This window comes from Lolium rigidum, chromosome 6, assembly GCF_022539505.1.
Source record: "Lolium rigidum isolate FL_2022 chromosome 6, APGP_CSIRO_Lrig_0.1, whole genome shotgun sequence".
In the NCBI taxonomy this organism is placed as follows: Eukaryota; Viridiplantae; Streptophyta; class Magnoliopsida; order Poales; family Poaceae; genus Lolium; species Lolium rigidum.
In genome coordinates, this window is record NC_061513.1 from 284,167,479 (window position 1) to 284,187,805 (window position 20,327).

Here is a 20,327-nt window from a genome sequence, read left to right on the forward strand (position 1 = left end):
GGTGGCAGGATGTGGGCCCCACATAGTTTCTGTGGCGCACAGCTGAAGCGTGCGCCACAAAATTAAGCTATTTCTGTGGCGCACCCAGAATGGTGCGCCACAAAATAATATTCTGTGGCGCATTTTTTGTGATGCGCCACAGAACTAAGCTCCGCCTATAAGGGTTTTCCTACTAGTGTTTCCTTTTCTCTAGACAATTCTAGAGCAAAGGTTTCCTCAAGAGTTTCTTTGGTGGTTTGTTCTTCTTCAAGTTCATCCTTTAGAGATGCCACATCATTGGTATACTCACGTTCAAGAGCACCCATTTTATCAATGGTGTTCTCATGCATCCAAATAAGTTTTTGGCTCTAAATAGCGGTAGTCAAGATTTCAAATAAGTGAGAGCTAGCAATTTTATCTTTGCAAAGAACCTTGAATACACTCTTACCCTTATCGCGTAGAGAGACAACCCAATCCTCTTCTTCATATTCATCCTCATCCTTATCACCGTGCTGCGCGTAGTTGACGTATGTCTTTCCGTTCAACACGCGTCCGTTGGGAACCCCAAGAGGAAGGTGTGATGCGTACAGCAGTAAGTTTCCCTCAGTAAGAAACCAAGGTTTATCGAACCAGTAGGAGCCAAGAAGCACGTCGAAGGTTGATGGCGGCGGGATGTAGTGCGGCGCAACACCGGGGATTCCGGCGCCAACGTGGAACCTGCACAACACAACCAAAGTACTTTGCCCCAACGAAACGAGTGAGGTTGTCAATCTCACCGGCTTGCTGTAACAAAGGATTAGATGTATAGTGTGGATGATGATTGTTTGCAGAAAATAGTAGAACAAATATTGCAGTAGATTGTATTCGATGTAAAAGAATGGACCGGGGTCCACACTTCACTAGAGGTGTCTCTCCCATAAGATAAACAGCATGTTGGGTGAACAAATTACAGTTGGGCAATTGACAAATAGAGAGGGCATGACCATGCACATACATGATATGATGAGTATAGTGAGATTTAATTGGGCATTACGACAAAGTACATAGACCGCTATCCAGGCATGCATCTATGCCTAAAAAGTCCACCTTCGAGGTTATCATCCAAACCCCTTCCAGTATTAAGTAGCAAACAACGAGACAATTGCATTAAGTATGGTGCGTAATGTAATCAATAACTACATCCTCGGACATAGCATCAATGTTTTATCCCTAGTGGCAACAGCACATCCACAACCTTAGAACTTTACGTCACCTGTCCCAGATTTAATGGAGGCATGAACCCACTATCGAGCATAAATACTCCCTCTTGGAGTTAAGAGTAAAAACTTGGCCGAGCCTCTACTAATAACGGAGAGCATGCAAGATCATAAACAACACATAGATATAAATTGATAATCAACATAACATAGTATTCTCTATCCATCGGATCCCAACAAACACAACATATAGCATTACAGATAGATGATCTTGATCATGTTGGCAGCTCACAAGACCCGACAATGAAGCACATAAGGAGAAGACGACCATCTAGCTACTGCTATGGACCCATAGTCCAGGGGTGAACTACTCACTCATCACTCCGGAGGCGACCATGGCGGTGAAGAGTCCTCCGGGAGATGATTCCCCTCTCCGGCGGAGGTGCCGGAGGCGATCTCCTGAATCCCCCGAGATGGGATTGGCGGTGGTGGCGTCTCTGGAAGGTTTTCCATATCGTGGCTCTCGGTACTGGGGGTTTCGCGACGAAGACTATATGTAGGCGGAAGGGCAGGTCAGGAGGCGTCACGGGGGGCCCACACACTAGGCCGGCGCGGCCAGGGCTTGGGCCGCGCCGCCCTAGCGTCTGGCCACCTCGTGGCCCCACTTCGTCTCCTCTTCGGTCTTCTGGAAGCTTCGTGCTAAAATAGGCCCCTGGGCGTTGATTTCGTCCAATTCCGAGAATATTTCCTTACTAGGATTTCTGAAACCAAAAACAGCAGAAAACAACAACTGGCTCTTCGGCATCTCGTTAATAGGTTAGTTCCGGAAAACGCATAATAATGACATAAAGTATGCATAAAACATGTAGATATCATCAATAATGTGGCATGGAACATAAGAAATTATCGATACGTCGGAGACGTATCACACCACGAGACATATTAGGTTCCATGGTAGGGGGTACCGTGGAACCCTTGGCCATAAGGCATACATGAGGACCGTGAGATAAAGATGAGGAGTTACTTGAGGCTCCTTTCAAGATCCTGTCTTGACCAATAGAATCTTTGGTTTCCTCCATTGTTAGACACACAACAACTAGAGGAAATAGAAGCATTTTTATCATGGCCACAAGACAATGCAAGCATATCATCATTAAATTTATTCAAGCAACTTACACATGATATGAAAGGACTATCAACACAAGCATGTAAATCATTTCTAGTGCTAGATGTGTTTGAGTCCGTAGATGAAGCATTGCAATGAGATAGAGATGGAGAATAATCAATAGTAAGCTCAATATCAACATTGCAATTTTCATCACCACTCACCATATCATTACCTTGTGTCTTGACACACTTTGGTGAAGTGGATGAAGATGAGAACTCATCACGGCCGGAAGTGGAAGCAATACAATTATCCTCAATAATATTGGATACATCATATTTATCTTGAAGCTTTGTCCATAATTCATGAGAGCTCCCAAAAGGCATGATTGAAGAAGTAACTACATTGCTCACAACAATGGAAAACACATGAGAAGCAAGAGCATCGAGGCAAGAGTTTTTCTCCTCCTCAAGAGATAAATTTTGAGGATCCTTAGGAGAAGAAAAACCCATGCCAAGAAATCAGCTCCATGTCCAGGGGACATACCCAGTAAGATTTTAAGCACATAAATTTTCCATAGATCATAATTTGTGCCATCAAATATAAACAAGTTATTGTGCGCTAATCCCCTAACCGACATCTTTACTCTCAAGGCGGTGAAGCCTAAGAATGAGAGACATTGCTCTGATACCAATTGAAAGGACACGAATGTCGCCTAGAGGGGGGGTGAATAGGCGATTTAAAACTTTTATGAGATGGGCTTAACAAATGCGGAATAAAACTAGCGTTTACTTTGTCAAGCCCAAAGCCTATATACTATGGTTCACCTATGTGCACCAACAACTTATGCTAAGCAATACAAGCAACTATGTGATAGCAAGATATATAACTTCAAGCACGATGGCTATCACAAGGTAAAGTGCATAAGTAAAGAGCTCGGGTATAGAGATAACCGAGGCACGCGGGAGACGAAGATTTATCCCGAAGTTCACACTCTTGCGAGTGCTAATCTCCGTTGGAGAGGTGCGGTGGCTTAGTGCTCCCGAACGCCACAAGAGGCTCACCTTGAGGTGTGGTTGCTCGATGCACACCAACGCCACAAAGGCCTCACCCCAAGATGTGGTACTCACACCACACACCGAACGCCACGAAGGCGCCTCACCTAAATCTCCGGTGACCCTCGCCACAAAGGCCTAGGTCACGGTTCCACTAAGGGATTTCCTTCGAGGCGGAAACCGGGCCTTACAAAAAGATTGGGGCACACATCCACAACTTAATTGGAGGCTCCCAACAAATCGCCACAAAGGCCTAGAATCCGTCTAGGGTTCCAAGAACCCAAGAGAAACAACTTCCTTGCTTTCACCTCCACGAATCACCATGGAGAACTCAAACCGATGCACCAAATGCAATGGCTAGAACACCACAAAGATGCTAAAGTCCTTCTCTCTCAAATTCCAACAAAGCTACAAAAGCTATTGGGGGAATAAGAGAGGAAGAACAAATAGGAGAACACAAAATTCTCCAAGATCTAGATCCCAAAGATTCACTCACAAGGAGATGATTTGGTTTGGTCAAAGTGTGGATCTAGATCCCCTCAATCTTTCTCTCAAATAGATGCAAGAATCATGGGAAGGGAGAAAGATCTCAAGCTTCAAAAAGTCAACAACAATGGAGGAGAGAGGCTTGAGAGAGAGGAGGAAGAAGGAGCAACTCAAGAAAGATGGGAGAGAAAGACTTAAAAGGGAGGCCCCCAAATTTCTGCCCGTTGGGGCTGCCTCGACTTGGGGCCAGTAGTACCGGCCAGCTAGGGGCGGTACTACTGCCCGAGTGTGCTGCGCGCGTGAGGGAGGGCGAGGCGATGGAGCTGCGGGCCGGGAGGGGGAGGCCGGAGCCTCCGGCCGAGGTACCGGCCGGGGTACCATCGAGCCGCCCCAAAGCCCTGGAATAAAACTGCTTCGCTTGGCAATTATCCGGTACCACGGGCGGTACCTCGCCTGGAGGCTCCAGCCGTGGACTGGGTACCGCGAGCGGTACCTTGCCTGGAGGCTTCAGCCATGGGCTGGGTGGAGGCTCCGGCCAGGGCAGGGTGGAGGCTCCGGCCAGGGCCCCTCCTCACCAAACGTTTTTACCTAAACACCCCATACGAAAACCTTAAAAACTTTTGCATCCGGACTCCGATTTCGATGATCTTGGGCTCGTTGAAATCACAACAACGAGCTCTAAAACAATATGCATAGAAACATCATAGTCCAGCAAAGTAGGATAGCAACAAAAGATGAAAGGTTTTACCTATCTAAAAAAGACATACCGGTAAAACCTCCAACCTCAAAAATGCAACAAGTTGAGTTAGGAAACTCGGATTTAGGTGAAACCAATTTTGTTGTAAAGGGGATGACAAGAGCTACCCCACAAAGAGTGAAAAGCTTAAGAACAAGTGGGGTAGGTTTTTCTATGTATTTTAGAGTGAAACCTCTCTATGAGAAACCAAGAAAAACTCCAATAGCGAAAACGCAACAAGTGATTCATGCGGAATCCGTTTTCGATGAACTAGAGCTTTCTATGGAAGTAAGCACAAGCTCTAAAACACCTCATGGATAAGATCCAAATAACAACCAAGAAATATGATGCAAGGATGCAAAGGTTTGAGCTCTCTTCGAATGATACGATCGAGTTACTCACTCGAGAGCCCTCTTGATAGTACGGCAACTAAACTATAAGCCGGTCTCCAACTACACTATGAGACCGGTGAGAAAGAAACCCTATCAAGAGCAAACCTTATACTTGCGCATTCCACTTGAGCTCGATGATGACGATCTTGACCTCAATAAGATGGAACGCCTTTCTTGATTGTGCTTGCTTGACAAAGTCTTGTGGGTTGCTCCCGCATAATCCACCATGGGAGAGCTTCTTCTTCGGCGCAACTTCACATATCCATGATAACCATATGGATGGCAATAGTCAATCAAAGGATCTCTTCGAGACGGCTCATCTTGAACTAGCACTTCATTTCTGCATGGCAAGCTTCAATCTTATGATCTCTTCGAGTTGGCTCATCTTGAACTTACACTTCATTTCTTCATTCTTCATCATGTTGATGTCTTGAAGGAACTTGAGGGCTCACTTCATCTTCATCTTCAAGACATACTTGATATTTGATATCCTTCATCAATTTCTTCTTATTGCAACCTTGAAGCCAACAAATGGTTCAAGCATTGCCTATGGACAACACCTACAAATATAACTCAATGCAAAAATTAGTCCATAGGGATTGTCATTAATTACCAAAACCACACATGGGGGCTCCATGCACTTTCAACAGCGGCAAGCCGGCAATGGTTTCCAAAGGTCGGGGAATGACCGGTGGTGGCCATACTAGGGGTTTGTGCTTAGGGCACGTGTGGTATGACAATTTATTTTGTTGCAGCACCGCGTGCCCCAGATATGCAGTACAAGGGGCTAAACTATGAGGCTACCCAATGTTTTGCCACGTTAAATAAAGATATGCCTTCACCATTTTTTTTGAAGATGAAACCATTATATATAAAAGCAAACAAGCCACCTCATTAAAAACCTTCTAGTCCCCTTCAGTACCATGATAAGAAAAAGAGTGCGTAAAAACTTGTTGCACCAACAAACACAGAATGGTTACATTAGAAGAGCGGGGAACCTAAGGGACTAGAGGACTCATCGTCCTCAAGAGATTACAATCATCCACTAGATCCTCCAGGGAAGCAGGAATCGACCCATGCAATAAACCAACTTCACCCTCTTTACCTAGTTGTGCCAAACCGTGTGCTACCTTGTTATGGGCACGGTCCACCTTTGAAACACTAATACGCCTGAAGATTTCCAGTAAGTCGTATCCTTCTTTGTAGAAACACCAGCAAGGTGATTTGTCCTGACCTCCCTCATTTAGCACCTGAACCACCCGTAGACAGTCAGATTCTACTATACCTTTATCACAAGCAATGTTGGACAGTTGTTTCATGCCCTCCAAACATGCTAAGATTTCAGCCTCTTCAACACTTAAGAAACATGAGATATGCTTCCACTCTGACAGGATAACACAACCTCGGTGATCCCTGATGACAACACCTAGACCGGCTCTCCCTGTTTTAGCTTCCCATCCTTCATCAACATTGGCTTTAACTGAAAGTTCTGCTGGTATTGCCCACTTAGAGATAAGGGGCCCTCAAGACCATAGTTTGGTAATTGCAGAGGCGTAGATTTTCCTTCCACATCCAAGCTCGGCTTTGTACACGAGACAAAGGTCTCAAGGTAATTTTTTAGATAGGGCACAGAAGCAGCTACAGACGCCTTCCCATCACCATGCACTATATTGTTGCGGTGATGCCTAGCCCTCCATAGTAGGAAGATGATGCGAGATCTATCAACGGCTGCCTCATTAATAACTAGATTCAGAAACCACTCATTCCATGTATCTCCAAAAGCTGTATCTCCAAAAGCTGATTCTTTCGGTAGGTTCCACCATTCCCTCATTCGATGACGTAAAGCCATGGCCATGGTGCATTTGACCAGAGCATGATGAGCGTCCTCCTTCACACAGCCACAGATGGTGTAGACAGGATCCACAGAGGTAATTCGTCGATGCAAATTGATCCGGATAGCGAGAGAGTTGGTCGATGCTTTCCAGGCAAAAAAAATCCTTAGCTTTTGTGGCACATTCGCCTTCTAGATGATGTTCCAGACTTGACGATCTCCATTAGGGGAATTACGAGATTGACCTGTGCTTAGTGCCGACAGAGCTGGCTCGATTCCAAGTGTATACGTCGACCGAACAGTGAATATGCCATTTGCCTCCTGGAACCATGCAATGAAGTCATCGCACTGACGAGCATGAAGTTTAAGTGCAAGGATGGCTCCAGCATCCTCAGGCAAACAACATTGTCGGACCTTCGATTCATCCCACACATGCAATAACGGATCAATGAGGTCAGAAACCCAACGCCCGCGTGCATGTCCATCCCTTCCTCGAAGCGTGAGACCATCAGGCCACGGAAGCCAATTGTCACGAAAAATCTTCACGCTGGATCCGGACCCAATCCTCCATATGGCTCCCCTCTTTAACAGCTTGAGGCCATGCATGCTCCCTTTCCAAGTTGGCGAGGCGTGTTGGATGAAAGCAGTGTCTAGAAGATTTGCTGTCGGGTAGTATTTAGCTTTGAGCAACCTAGAACATAGACTGTACGGGAACTGCAATAATCGCCACGCTTGTCTAGCCAATAAAGCTTGATTAAAAACTTTCAGATCACGTAAACCAACTCCACCTTGAAATTTAGGACGGGCAAGTTTGTTCCAAGCCATCCAGTGCATTTTCCTCTTGTTCTCCTCGTCGGCCCACCAGAAATCACGGATTATCTTTCATATAAGTCCAATAGGAAATTGAAAATACCCCATAGCGTATGTTGGCAGATTTTAGTACTGCCTTGATCAAGATTTCCTTTGCTCCACTAGACATATATTTCTCCGCCCAATAGCATGCTTAACAAACTTCTCCTTTGTAGTCTTTAGCTTCCCCATTTTAACCCTGCCTTCAGGAACCAGCAGACCGAAGTATTTCTCCTCAAAACTCTCTGTTTCATATTTCAGAATGGCCTTTATATCAGCTTGCACCTCAGGGGGGCAATGGTCGCCGTACATTATGCAGCATTTACCAAGACTTACCAATTGGCCCGTGCTATGCTCATAGCGATCCAGGATAGACTTGATCAACAAGGCCTGGTCCACCGACCGCTCAAAGAATAGAAGGATATCATCTGCAAAAAGCAAATGAGATATCCCCGCTGCACGTCTACATATGTGTAATTCATGAAGTGCACCATTCTCAATCTCCTTCTGAATCAAGCAAGAGAGACCATCTGGTACAAACAAGAAAAGGTACAGCTACAGGGGGTCACCTTGGCGCAGCCCACGGGATGGAGTGAAGGGGTCCAACAGATGTCCGTTAAAGCGAATGGTGTAGCGTGCAGTGGTAACACATGCCATAACCCACCGAATCCTATGAAAGCCTAGCTTCGCTAAAACCCTCTCCAAAAATATCTAGTCAACCCGGTCATACACCTTTGCCATATACAGCTTATAAGCACAAAATATTGATCTTGCTACTGGCCCAGTTTGAATTGCATGGATGCACTCAAACGCTACTAGGGCATTGTCTGTAATTAACCTGCCAGGTATAAAAGCACTCTACATAGGGGAAATGGTGTCCTGAAGAAAAGGTCGTAGAAAATTAACAAGACAATTCGATACCACTTTGAAAATCACATAGCAGAGGCTTATTGGCCTATAATCCTTAAGCTCCAGGGGATCATTCTTTTTCGATATTAGAACAATTGTTGTATCATTTACCTCTTCAGGCACAATTCCTTCAACAAAAAACCGTTGGACTGCAGCAACAACATCATGACGTAAAAGATCTCATTCATGTGGTCGTGAACACATTCATGTGGTCGTGAACACATTCCCGCAATAGGCTTGCAACAGTATCTAGGTCAGTGTCGTCCTCGCGGGTGTAAAGGTTTTGGAAGAAGTCCCTGGCCATTCCTTCCATCTCACGAGTGTCAGAAGTCCAGGTGCCATCTCCTCTCTTCAATTTCTGAATTCTGTTCTTGTTATGCCTACCCAACTTGTTTGGGACTGAAAGGCTTGGTTGTTGTTGTTGTTGTTGTTGTTGTTCTTGTTATGCCTACTAGAAGCCTTACGGTGAAAATATTTTGTGTTTCGATCCGCCTCACTAAGCCATGCAATACGTGAACATTGCATCCAGTGAATTTCCTCTCTATAGAGGAGTTCATCCATTTCCTTGAACAACCGGTTCTTTTCCTTTTTACACTCATCATCCGTACATTGCTACAGGGAATCAATATGACCTCTCATGCGATCAATCTCTTTTGGAACCGATTTGAAGTGCTTACCCTTCCAGCTGTATAGACCTAACATAACATCCCTGAGGGCCTTATTGACATCTCCTAGATTTTGGATAGGTACACGGCGAGACCAAGCTTCTTCAACCGCTGCCGGCAGGGACGGTTCCCTCTCCCAAAGCACCTCATATCGGCGTTGAGGCCTCTCCGGTCTGGCATCAGTGGGTTGATCCACTGAAAGTATAAGAGGACAGTGATCAGACCGTGAAGAAGCAAGATGATGCAACCGATAATCTGGAAAACAAAATGACCAGGAAGGACTAGCAATAGCTCGATCAAGCCGGACTTTCACATTTTGCTGTCCTTGTTGCTTATTATCCCAAGTCCATGGAGTGTGAACGAAACCAATGTCGTGCAGATCACAATGCGATAACACCTCTCAGAAATCCATCATAAGCCTCTCAGACCGTTTAGAGCGAGAAATATGTTCCTCTTGCCACATAGCCTCATTGAAGTCGCCCATCATCAACCATGGTTCCGTTCATTTCGGCTTGATTCTTCTTAGTAAGGTCCACATATGATGCCTCTCACTGGCTTTTGGTTCACCATACACAAAAGTGCCCCTCCACTTGTGATTAAAAGGACCACCACTGACATGGACGTCAATATGACGTTTGCTAAAAGAGAGCAGCTCAACAGAAATATCATCATAAAAAGGGGCAAGACCTCCACCCTTACCATCACCTTTCACTTGGAAGCATTTCTTCATTCTGATACGGAACCAAAGGTTCCTAACGCGCTCCTCACTTTGCCTGGTTTCACACAGAAACAACAGGCTAGGCCTGTATGTCTGCACAAGGCAGACAATCTCCTAAACTGTCGCTAGAGGCCCCGTCCCGCGACAGCTCCAGCCGGCAATACTCATTGGGCCAGGCGGTCCTCCTCGAAGGAGGCCGCCGATGATGCCAATTCATTTACTGAGAGAACCTTGCGATGTTTGTTTCTGTCCCTTGGGTCGGTATATAGGGGCGGTGGTGGAGGAATCACCTCTTCATGTTTGTCCAACGGGTTTGGTGTACTTTCATATCCCTCTTCTCCATCATTAAGGGCAAGCCTCCTCCTAGCACCTATTGATTTTCCAGCATCTTCCATGTCATCAACATCTTCCATGTCATCATCACTGTTAGTTTTCATGGGGCTAGTTGCAGTATCCTTAGTCTCATCATGCACATCTTCCAGTCCCCAAGACAATGCATCTGAAAGATGAATAGGTTCTCCCCTGCCTCCCTACAACCAAGTTCACGAGAGAGATTCCAGATCGCCTTCATCTTCTCAAACAAAGCCTCCGCATTGAACGATCTAGTCGTCAAGATCTTCCCGATTGCCAGCCATCTCGCATCCTTGCGGTATTCCTCAACCGCCTTCGCCTCAAGTACAATGTCGTTGATCTCGTCATCACGTAGTTTCAGGTGCTTGAGCAGATCATCCAGATTCCCGTCCTCTCCAGCCGCGGGGCCAGAGGGAGTTTCTTCCTTCTCCGAGGCCATTAAGGGCTCGTTTGGTTACTCGAATCTCGGCGGGTTCCCGGCCTTTTCCCGGGGAGATTTTTCCCCTAGTCCGAAATTCGGGAATATAATCCCAGAGTTTTGCTCCTGTTCCCAGCCAGGAATATTTTCCCGGGGAATTTTGGTCCCAACAGCCAAACGAGCCCTAAAGGATCTCCAGAACCCTAGGGTAGGAGCAGGGCAAGGAGAGCGGCTGAGTGAGGACTCGTTCTCACGAGAGGGGACAGGCGAACACCGGCAGAGAAACGGAGAATCTCACGGTGCGATCAGATCGCCGCCGGAGCACAAAACCCTAAACGAGATGGTCTAAATGCCCTTCACCATTTTTTGGCCCTAAATGCCCTAAAAACAGTTTTTTGATGCACTTAAATCTATTTTTGACGACATCTAGGGAGTATTTGAGATGGTCTAAGCGGCAGTATTGGCCCACGCCCGTGCGTCGACTGTTCCTTCTTTCTAGCCAGTAAACAAATTGCCTTGGCATCGAGCAACCAAGACGAGCGTAACCTATGAGAGTATCGGATCTAGCGACAACCAAAGATTTCTTAACTCCTCCACCATCTGCCCACCGGCGTGCAAAGCTTGCTAGATTAGCAGCAGCACGACCAAAGCATTAGTATCTGGGCGAATGGACGTCAAACTATAACCAAAGAGTTTATATGCGCAATCCTGGAAAGAATCTCACAAATTGCATTCCAGAACATGATTCACCAGCGCACATGAGACGGTTTAGGGAGGAGCAAACTACTGGCATCTAGCTTCTAGCAGAGCTCGAAGATTGCTAGATTAGCAGCACGACCCAAGCATTAGCTTCCAGAAGAATGGTCAAACTATATCAAAATTACGTGCTGGGAAGTATCTCACAAATTGCATTCCACGGCTTGAACGCACTCGCCAGCACAGTAGCCAATGGTCAAACTAACAAATTTAGATTTAGATGCACATGATAAAAGAATCTCACGAACTGCTTCCAGAACATGAAAACAAGATTCACCGGCGCAAATGAGACGGTGCAGCGCTCAAAGATTGCAAGATTAGCAGCACGACCGAAGCATTTAGCTTCAGGAAAAAAATGGTCAAAACTATAACCAAACCGCAATATGCTGGAGAGAATCTCACAAATTGCAATTCCAAAGTATCAGAAGTGCAAAGGGGGCAGTTTTCACAGCAAATTAGTATCTAGACAAATGGTAAAACTATAACAAAAGAAATTGTACGAGACTATACTGGAAAGAATCTCACAAACCCCAGGAATGATCAAAAACTGCAACCAAATTAGATGCACATTGTCAATCCTAAAACGATTCTGACAAGTTGCATTCCAGAAAACCAGAGGATGATTCAACAGCACAGTTGGATACACACAACATCTAGAGACAGATCCCAGATATAATAGCAAGATGAGTAATGTAATGCCAACTTATTTTTCTTTTTCATAATACTAGGCAATAGCCACAAGACTTGTCTCGAGCTACAATGTCTTAAGAGTACGAACTAAGATAAGAGAAACATAGATGCCACAGCTATAACTTATCACAACTTAACCTATCAAAAATACTCACTATCTCTCAAACGCTAATGTGCTTGGGAGATTCAGGGAAAACAGAGACCATCTCTTGGGCACGAGCTGGCTGAATTGCCCGGGGAAAAACCCAAGAGGTTGGTCTCCTCCCTCCCAACGCACGGATTACACTCACTCACTCACTGGCAAGCCCAGCACACTCCCAACATTTATCAATAATAAGCTTAAACCTCTCTTAATTCACACGCAGAAATCAGCGGTCCGCAGGAAGTCATCCATGCCGCGGCCGAAGTCGCAGCCAGGCATGTCCAGGAAGTCGTCGCCGATATCGTCGAGGTCAAGGTCGATGTCGAGCTCCAGCTCCTCATCAGCGAAGTCGCCGAGCAGCAGGTCCTGTTCACCGTCCAAGTAAGCCGGCACCTCCGAGACGTCCATCGCGTCGAGCCCAGCGCGGAAGTCCATCGGGTCAATGTCCGGCAGCTGAAGCCCACGCAGAAGGTCCTGGTAGAACTCCGGGTCATCCGGCAGCTGGCCGGCCTCGGTGGACACCGTGGCGGGGACTGGTGTCGGCTCAGGCGACAGGGGCTTGGCCGCCGCAGCTGGCTTGGTAGCCTCCAGGACAGACGACGGCGACGCGTGCGCGAACGGAGCAGCCGATGTAGAGGACGACGAGGAGGCGGTCGGCGTGGAGGCAGCCGACGACGAGGCAGGTGCGGCCTTGGCCTTGCGGCGCCGCTTCTCCTCGATGAAGCTCCGGGAGGCCGACTGGTACGCGGCGGAGGCGAGGTCCGCCGAGTCAAAGGTGCCGAGCCACTCCCTCTTGCCGGTGAACGGGTTGCGGATCTCGGCCGCCCACTTGCCCCACTTGCGGAGGCGCACCCCGCGGTAGCCCTCGCCGCCGTTGGCGCTGCTCGTGCAGACAGCCGCCGCAGTAGCAGCCGTCGGGGTGAGCGGCTTCGGCAGCACCTTGGGCGGGGCCTTGCCGAGGAACAGCTCGTAGCAGCGCTTGGAGGAGGTCGCGGCGGCCGGGGCCTCGTCGTCGGTGTCCGAGTCCGTGGCGTCGGGGTCCTCGTACACGATGCGGACGCGGCGCCGCGGCTGCTGCGCAGCCGGCACCAGCTGCGTCTGCGGCTGCGGCTTGGAGAGGACTGCAGAGGCCTGCTGCGCCGGCTGCGGCGACCTGGTGATGGCAGCAGAGGTCTGCTGCTGCGGCTTGGAGAAGGCGGCGGAGGGTTTAACGCCCAAACCCGGGAGCATCTTGGTCTTGGGCCTGGTCTTGGTGGCCAGCGCCTTCCTGAGGCGAATCTGGTGCTGGCTGAGCGGCGCCATGGCTTGCTCTTGGATTTCTTCGACTTCGAACACAAAAATCTCTGGCAAAACTGAAGGGGAACGAAAAACTCTACTAGAAAGGGGAACTCTTTGTTTTTCTCTTGGGTGCAAAAATTGGACGCAGCCAGGAACGAATCACCGCAGCTCCGTCAGTCTCCTCGTAAGAAACTACACGGCCTTATGTGGAGGAATCCGGAATACTTCACCCCGAACCCGTCCCTGCAGGAGGAAATAACAAGAATCCGTGAGAAGCCGGCGCAAAACCCAGCATGAACCTCCCAGATCTGGAGGCTCAGACCGGAAAAGGCGGACAAAAAGATGGGAACTTGATGGGGAAAAGGAAGGAGGAGATGCGGTGGTACGGACCTGAGCATCGACGAGGACTTGTTCCAGCCGTGGAGCCCCTTGTGCATAGATCGGGGGGCGGCGCAGGCGAGGAGGGCGGCGACGACGAGGATAGCGGCGGCGAGGAGTACGGCAACCACCAGATCGGCGAAGGGGCAAGAAGACATATACGAGGTGTGGCGGCGCGTGGGGCCTCGCGTCGTCGTCGTCGTCTTCTTCCCCGACGGCGGTGGCGGCGTCGTCGTCGTCGCCTCCGGCCTCCCTCGAAGCTCGCCTAAAACCCCGACCCAAAGCGGCGAGAGGAGCAAAAGGGGTTGGGCTGGTCTCCTCCTCCGATATTTAATCCCCGAGCTGCTGCCCCCGCAGTTGCCACGCCTCACGCATGCCGTACCCAGCCACTCCCACTGCCACGCGGGGCCCATACTTCCTCGACCCCACATGTCAGTGAACATTCCCGCTTCTAGCATAGAAATGGAAATGAACCGCATATTATTCCGCCGCTGTACGTACCAGACACCGTACGCAGCAACCAACTGACAAGCGGGCCCCACCACGACCCGGCCCCACTGTCAGTAGCAAACGCATTCGGCCACGAGTAACCCACTACACCGCGGAACAAGTCAGGAGCCACGCTGGTTTTTTGGCATGCACGGGAACCCATCACGCCCGGGCCCACCCGTCAGCGACCCGCCCGTATTCTAGGTAAGAAACGCGAACGGTGGGGGTAGGTTGCTTTATTTACGCGAGGACGAGAGGCGGCGTGGCGGAATGATAAATGCTTCACCTACACGACTACCCGTCCCCGTCGTCCCACGCCGATGACATGTGGGCCCGCCGTACTTTCCGGCCCACTGACTGGGCGCTGCACAACAGTGACCCAGATCTAGTCGCGGATGGGCGCTCTGCGGCTGGGATTCCTCCCTGCGCGCGCGGCTGGCCGCGCAGCTCTAACCGTAAATTAGTTTTTTTTTTTCTCCGAAACGGCCGTGCGAAATAATTTCGTTTCTCCGGTAATAATGGAGTACTACTGCTGAAATGGTAACTGAATCGTACTGGCGGTTGTGGAAATGTTCAGCTGGCTTGACAGCCAAGGTAAATTAAGGCGAGGGAGATTTGCGGGGGTAGTTGGAGGGGAGGAAGGAAATCTTTTCTGTTTTTTTTTTGGGTAAAAAGTAAATTAAAAAGGCTGGAAGATTTTGGCGGCTTCTTCTTCATTTATTTTAATTAAGGACGCGATATATGGCGCGTAGATGCGGAAATATATTCCGGCGCGCGACATGTCTGCCCCACGGTTGACATTTTCCGTTCACTTTTTCGGAAATTCTACTTGATCGATTAAGAAATTGGCAGGTGCTCAATGGATCCCAAGATTCATGGTACACAATGATTTATTTGTACGCTCTTTTTTTTTTGTTGGTCCTCGAATTTTGCCGGTAACATATCTTCTGAATATGGCGTTGGCTTCTGAGGTCTGACCACCGTGATATATTGAAACACAAAGGAATATCAAGATCTCCTGATATCTTATCTTGCTATTATGCGGGATCGGACCATTTATTGTGTTTTCCATAAGTGGAGAATCATTTTATTTGGGAAGTTAATGTTGGTTCCGAAGTTGGAAATACTACATCTATCTCAATTAATGTCTACCATCTAAATGCATTTGACTGCCAGCGCTACGTTTCCATAAGTCAAGTAACCAAGCGCGTGCAAAGCACAATTCTTAGGAGAAAAAAACACGTGCAAAGCATGTTTATTTACAGAAATAATTCTGAATAAACCTTTTTACTACATCTGAAACATGGCGCTTAATACGGATTAATCAAGATGGTAGTTTTTCCCACGGGGCGGGTATCCGTGGGAAATTACAAGCTGCTTAGTAGGGATGGGTGACAAATTCGCTCCATGAAGATAGTGGGACGGGTACCCACTAAGTTAACGGGGCGGGATGGGGAATGAAATCCCCCATATAGCCACACGGCTACCAAAAACCCCACATGTTAGGGTAGCGAAAGGAGCTATACTACAAAGAAAACAACGCTAATCTACCGCACCCGCTCCACTTCTTCTGCCACCCAGTCGCCACGAGCCCACATCTCGTTCTCAACCCAAATCCTCTTCCCTCTCTACCACCTTCACAAGCAGTGGCTGCGACGAACGCGCATCCCAAATTGCGATGAGCAACCGAGTAAGGAAATCTTCCTCTCGTCTTCCCAGCCAATCCAAATCTATGGTCGTTTATAAGTGGTTTCCTACACCAACAACAGAATTATTGCAGTATTTGTAGCAGCAAATATTATTTATAAAGTATATTCCTTGGAAGCTTTGCAAATGAAAATAACACAACTCCGCAGCAACGTTGTCAGTGCGGCCACGCTCGCACCCAAAACGGTGTTTAGAAATAGCATATTTTATAAGTTAGTAGAATAACAATATTTGAGAGAGGTTTTAAAGCAACTAAGAATAATAAAGTAAATGAATAAAGTAAACTAAGAGCATGCGAGTATGGCTCTGGAAGTTGCGGTTTGGTAAAGAAGTTCTCCGTGAGGGTCCACTACTAACATTAGTACTAATTATGATATAAGATGAGTCTATATTGTTTTTCATGTGCTTGAATTGGAGGAGCTCCATAATAAAATGATCACAGAAAACAATCTGATATTTCATCCCGAATAACCACTTCTATGATGGTAAGCAACCCACTGCGATCCTTCATAAAGGGTTTCCCATGAATATAGATACAAGCTTATGCATCTCCAGCGGCCTGACGCAAATGGACGCAAAGCTACCGTTTGCGTCGGCGTAGACAAAAATGGGGTATGCACCCAGTCCAGCAGCCTAGCGCATAATGACTGGCATGTTCGCGGGGACACAAACATGGCCCAAATTTGCGTTGTGAATGCATCTATGTGGGCCATTGTTGCGTACGCTGCCACCTCCATCGCTCCCGATGCCCCACGAAACGCGAGACAACTCTGAGGACTTCGTTGCCAGCAAGAGGGCAGACAAATCGAGCTGCCGTAGAAACTGGCCAAGGAGGAGGCGACGTGGCTATGCATCCTCGTATCGGAGAAGCCTCTGATGCCCCGGTACGCCGTCGAGCACATGTCGGTAGGCCTGTCAGAGGAAGAGGCTTGAACCTGGCGTTACAGGCCTCGTTGCCGCCTCCTCCGCTGCCTCTCCTGATCCGCCTCCACAACTAGCCGCACCGACATTTGCTCTGCCGGTTCTTAACTGGCCATGGGCGATCCTGAATCTCGTTGACCAGACCCGGGTGCCCAACGACTGCGAGGAGTACGATAGGGTTTAGCAGGTCATGGCCTTTTTATATTTTTATATTTTTATTTTTCACTCTATGTAAATTGTTTTATCAATGAAAAAAATTAAGGGAGTAGTGAAATGTGTCGGGCCAGTGGGGCACCCATAGCACGCAAATGGTCAGTGGTGGCCGGAAGGCCAATATCGTATATGCGACCCAACGTAAACATAAGCGCACGATCACTTTTCGTGCATGTTTTGCGTCAGGCTGCTGGAGATACCATTAGGCCATCTCCAACACCCGGCACATACGGACTGATTGTGTCCATCGCGGTCCGCGGAGCCCAAACACGAGGCCCAACGGCCTACCGCAAATGGACAGCGTGGTCGTTTGTGTCCACGTGATCCCCATTTCGGGTGCATAAATGCTCTCGGTTTATTGTGTACGCGGACCCGAGAAAGGAAATGGCCCACGCAAGCGTGCACAGGTTTTCTTAAATGGAGACCGGCGATCTCCATCGTCCTCATCCTCACTTCCGCCCCCAGTGGAAAAACCCTAGACCCCAGGCTACCGAACGCTAGCCCGCCGAGGTCCCCAATCCATGGTGAAGAAACAGGGCGGCTAGTTTTGGGCTGGCCACAACGACCACGAGGCCCCTGGGTCGCGTTTCCGGCGACCAATACAGCGGAAATGGCGACCCCTAGAGCACCGGTTCGCATGCTAAAAGGGCACCTACAGTTGGCTGGCCACCACACCCTCCTTCGCTTCCGTGCTGCGAGACGCAGGTTAATGTTGACACGACGACGACCCACTTTTAAGCCGAGCTCGGCGTGCTGCTCCCGTGGTTGGGCGCGCACCTGCCTCACATGTGGCACCTGAACGAGGCGAGGGTTCCGGTGCCAGCGCTCACAGGAGAAGCCCTGCGCCATGCGCCCTTTTGCCGGCGGATCTACGGTGGGATCCGGCGTATGTCATGGAATCCCCGCTGTGGGCGCGGTGATTTGAGGCCGATCATGATCCTCATCTGGAGATGGTCGGGGCCCAAGGATTTCACGACGCCGTAGACTACGAGGAGGTCGAGGCGGCCCTCAAGCCCCCACCCACCACCACATCAGCCCCCACCGGCGGCCAATGTGTGGCTTCCGCTGCAGGTATTAATAGACCTGTGGGACGACGATGACGACTAGGAGGCGGCCGACAAGCATCTTTACAGAGGCGATTATTTTTCTTATTTCGGATGAAAAACTTGGGCTTTCAGGCTCCAAGTATATGTAAATTAAAATTCAGATCTTTCTTTTGAGGTTTAGGACGTGTCGAAGCTATATATCTCTGCCCGTATGCCTCCTTCACGTGTGCGGGTCGCCGCATTCAGACCCAAACGGACTGAAAAGCGGACCGAAACGCGGGAGCCCGTTGGTTGGAGATGGCGAGCCAAATGGGCTGATGCCAAACTCGCCCGTGCCCTGTGAGTTGTGACATCGGAAATGCTAGGGTGTGCGAGTCGCTGCACTTTGCAGCAGCAGCAGCAGCAGCTGGCGCGGCGAGATGCGTGCCGGCGTGGGCGGCCGTACCCCGCCACGGCCGCGCAGACAAAGCCGTAGCGCGGGACCCAGCTGGAGGTGGTTGTCGGTAGGTGGTGCGTTGCGCTTGCGCGGGAGCTGACTAGTCTTTCCCGCCCTTTTTCCCCACTACTGAGCCAGGCGGCGCACGCCGTCCCGCCAAGCCGGCACGTGCGAGGCGCGTGCGTGCGAGATTTGTTTAAGGTTCGCTCTACGCTACGACTACGAGTATGGAGTACACAGTAGAGGCTTAAACTAAAAGAGTATACAGTAGAGTCACTCGCTTGGGACTCCTATGCGAAACATTTTTTTTATATTTTGCTGAGTTTTTCGTGTCGGCGAACAGGCATGGGCGTGACACAGCAAATTATTATTTCTGTACGAAGTAGTCACACAAGTTGGGACTCTACGTGAAACACTTTTTTATATATCTGCTGAGTATTTCGTGTCGGCGAAGAGGCCAGTGGCCAGTGGGTCACAACGCACACGTACCCGTTGGAGGAGGGCGGCATGCGCGCCACGTGACCCGGGACGCTCAGGCTCAGACGCGGCGCACTTGGACGCCTCTCTCTCTCCCGTGGCCCGTGCACACAGAAAGATAAGATTTTTCAACGCTGCTGACACCAGATTTTTGTAGTCCAGTCCGAGTGCAGATCCCCTTTCTTGTCGCTCCGCCACTCGCACAGACACTGTGTGGAAGCGTTCCTGCCGCGGGCGTGGGCTCTATCTATACAGTCGCATGCGGAGTGGACTAGAATGGGTAAAAACCCATACGGTGCGGATCCAAGGTGCATGCATGGAGCCTTTCTTCCGTAGTTACCGTTGGGAGAGGTGTGCACCAGTAAAATGGAGCTGCGCTCGTTGTTTGACTTGGTGGAAGAGGATCCTATTTACTGCCGCAACGGTTACTGCTTTGCCTGGTTATAAAACTTGCTGCGAGGTGAGCGCGTGCTGCAATCTTTTTCCCCCTTCCACCAGGCTTTCGTCAGATAAAGAAGAAAAGTTTTATTTTTGGACTATCAAGTATATCAAAGCTGTCTAATTTCGGGTTGACTTACAAATAAAGCCCACGGGCCATTTCCAGCCGAAATGGCCCAATTGCAGGCCTCGTTGATTGTTGCCATAACAACGGACCACAACCCAGCCTGATAAAGCGTACCAAACTATTGTGGCCTTTTTTTCCTCAAAAAAAAAACTACTGTGGCCTTTTTAGTAGGTTCATTCACAAGAAATGAAAATGACGGAACGAAAAAAAAACATGTCGGAATGCAATTCCATCAACATAACATAATGAATCCTGCATGAAGCAAAAAATGTTTGGTGTTCCTACTATCGAACTCTGGATAAAGGTAGTTCGATACAAGGTTTCCTCATCTTCACGCTAGGAAATTCAGCGGCTGAGTCGCGAGGAGGAAAGAGAAGGTTCCACCGGGAACGACGATTAGATTAAAATACGGAGTACTACAATGAATGCCTTCTCCTCAGTACGGCTCAGACTGTCCTTGACTCCTTGGTCTCTCCTAATGGGCCTCCAGTGGGCTTGGGCTTCGGTGCATGATGGGCTTCGCGGATTCGTTGGCGCTC

General features: G+C 48.9%; 1 protein-coding gene across 2 annotated transcripts; it reads right to left on the bottom strand.

The window, feature by feature from the left end:
- Nucleotides 1-12,133: 12,133 nt before the first annotated feature.
- On the bottom strand, nt 12,134-13,726 carry LOC124661994 (ethylene-responsive transcription factor ERF036-like). 2 transcript variants are annotated; one of them, XM_047199885.1, is made up of 2 exons: nt 13,476-13,726; nt 12,134-13,409 (listed from the first exon to the last, which is right to left on the bottom strand). In XM_047199885.1, exons 1-2 carry the CDS (start codon nt 13,578-13,580, stop codon nt 12,492-12,494), a joined length of 1,023 nt encoding a protein of 340 aa, XP_047055841.1. In that variant the 5' UTR covers nt 13,581-13,726; the 3' UTR covers nt 12,134-12,491. The 2 variants fall into 2 exon arrangements, with proteins under 2 accessions (XP_047055841.1, XP_047055842.1); XM_047199886.1 differs by having other exon boundaries at nt 12,134-13,376; nt 13,446-13,726.
- Between the last annotated feature and the right edge of the window lie 6,601 nt (nt 13,727-20,327).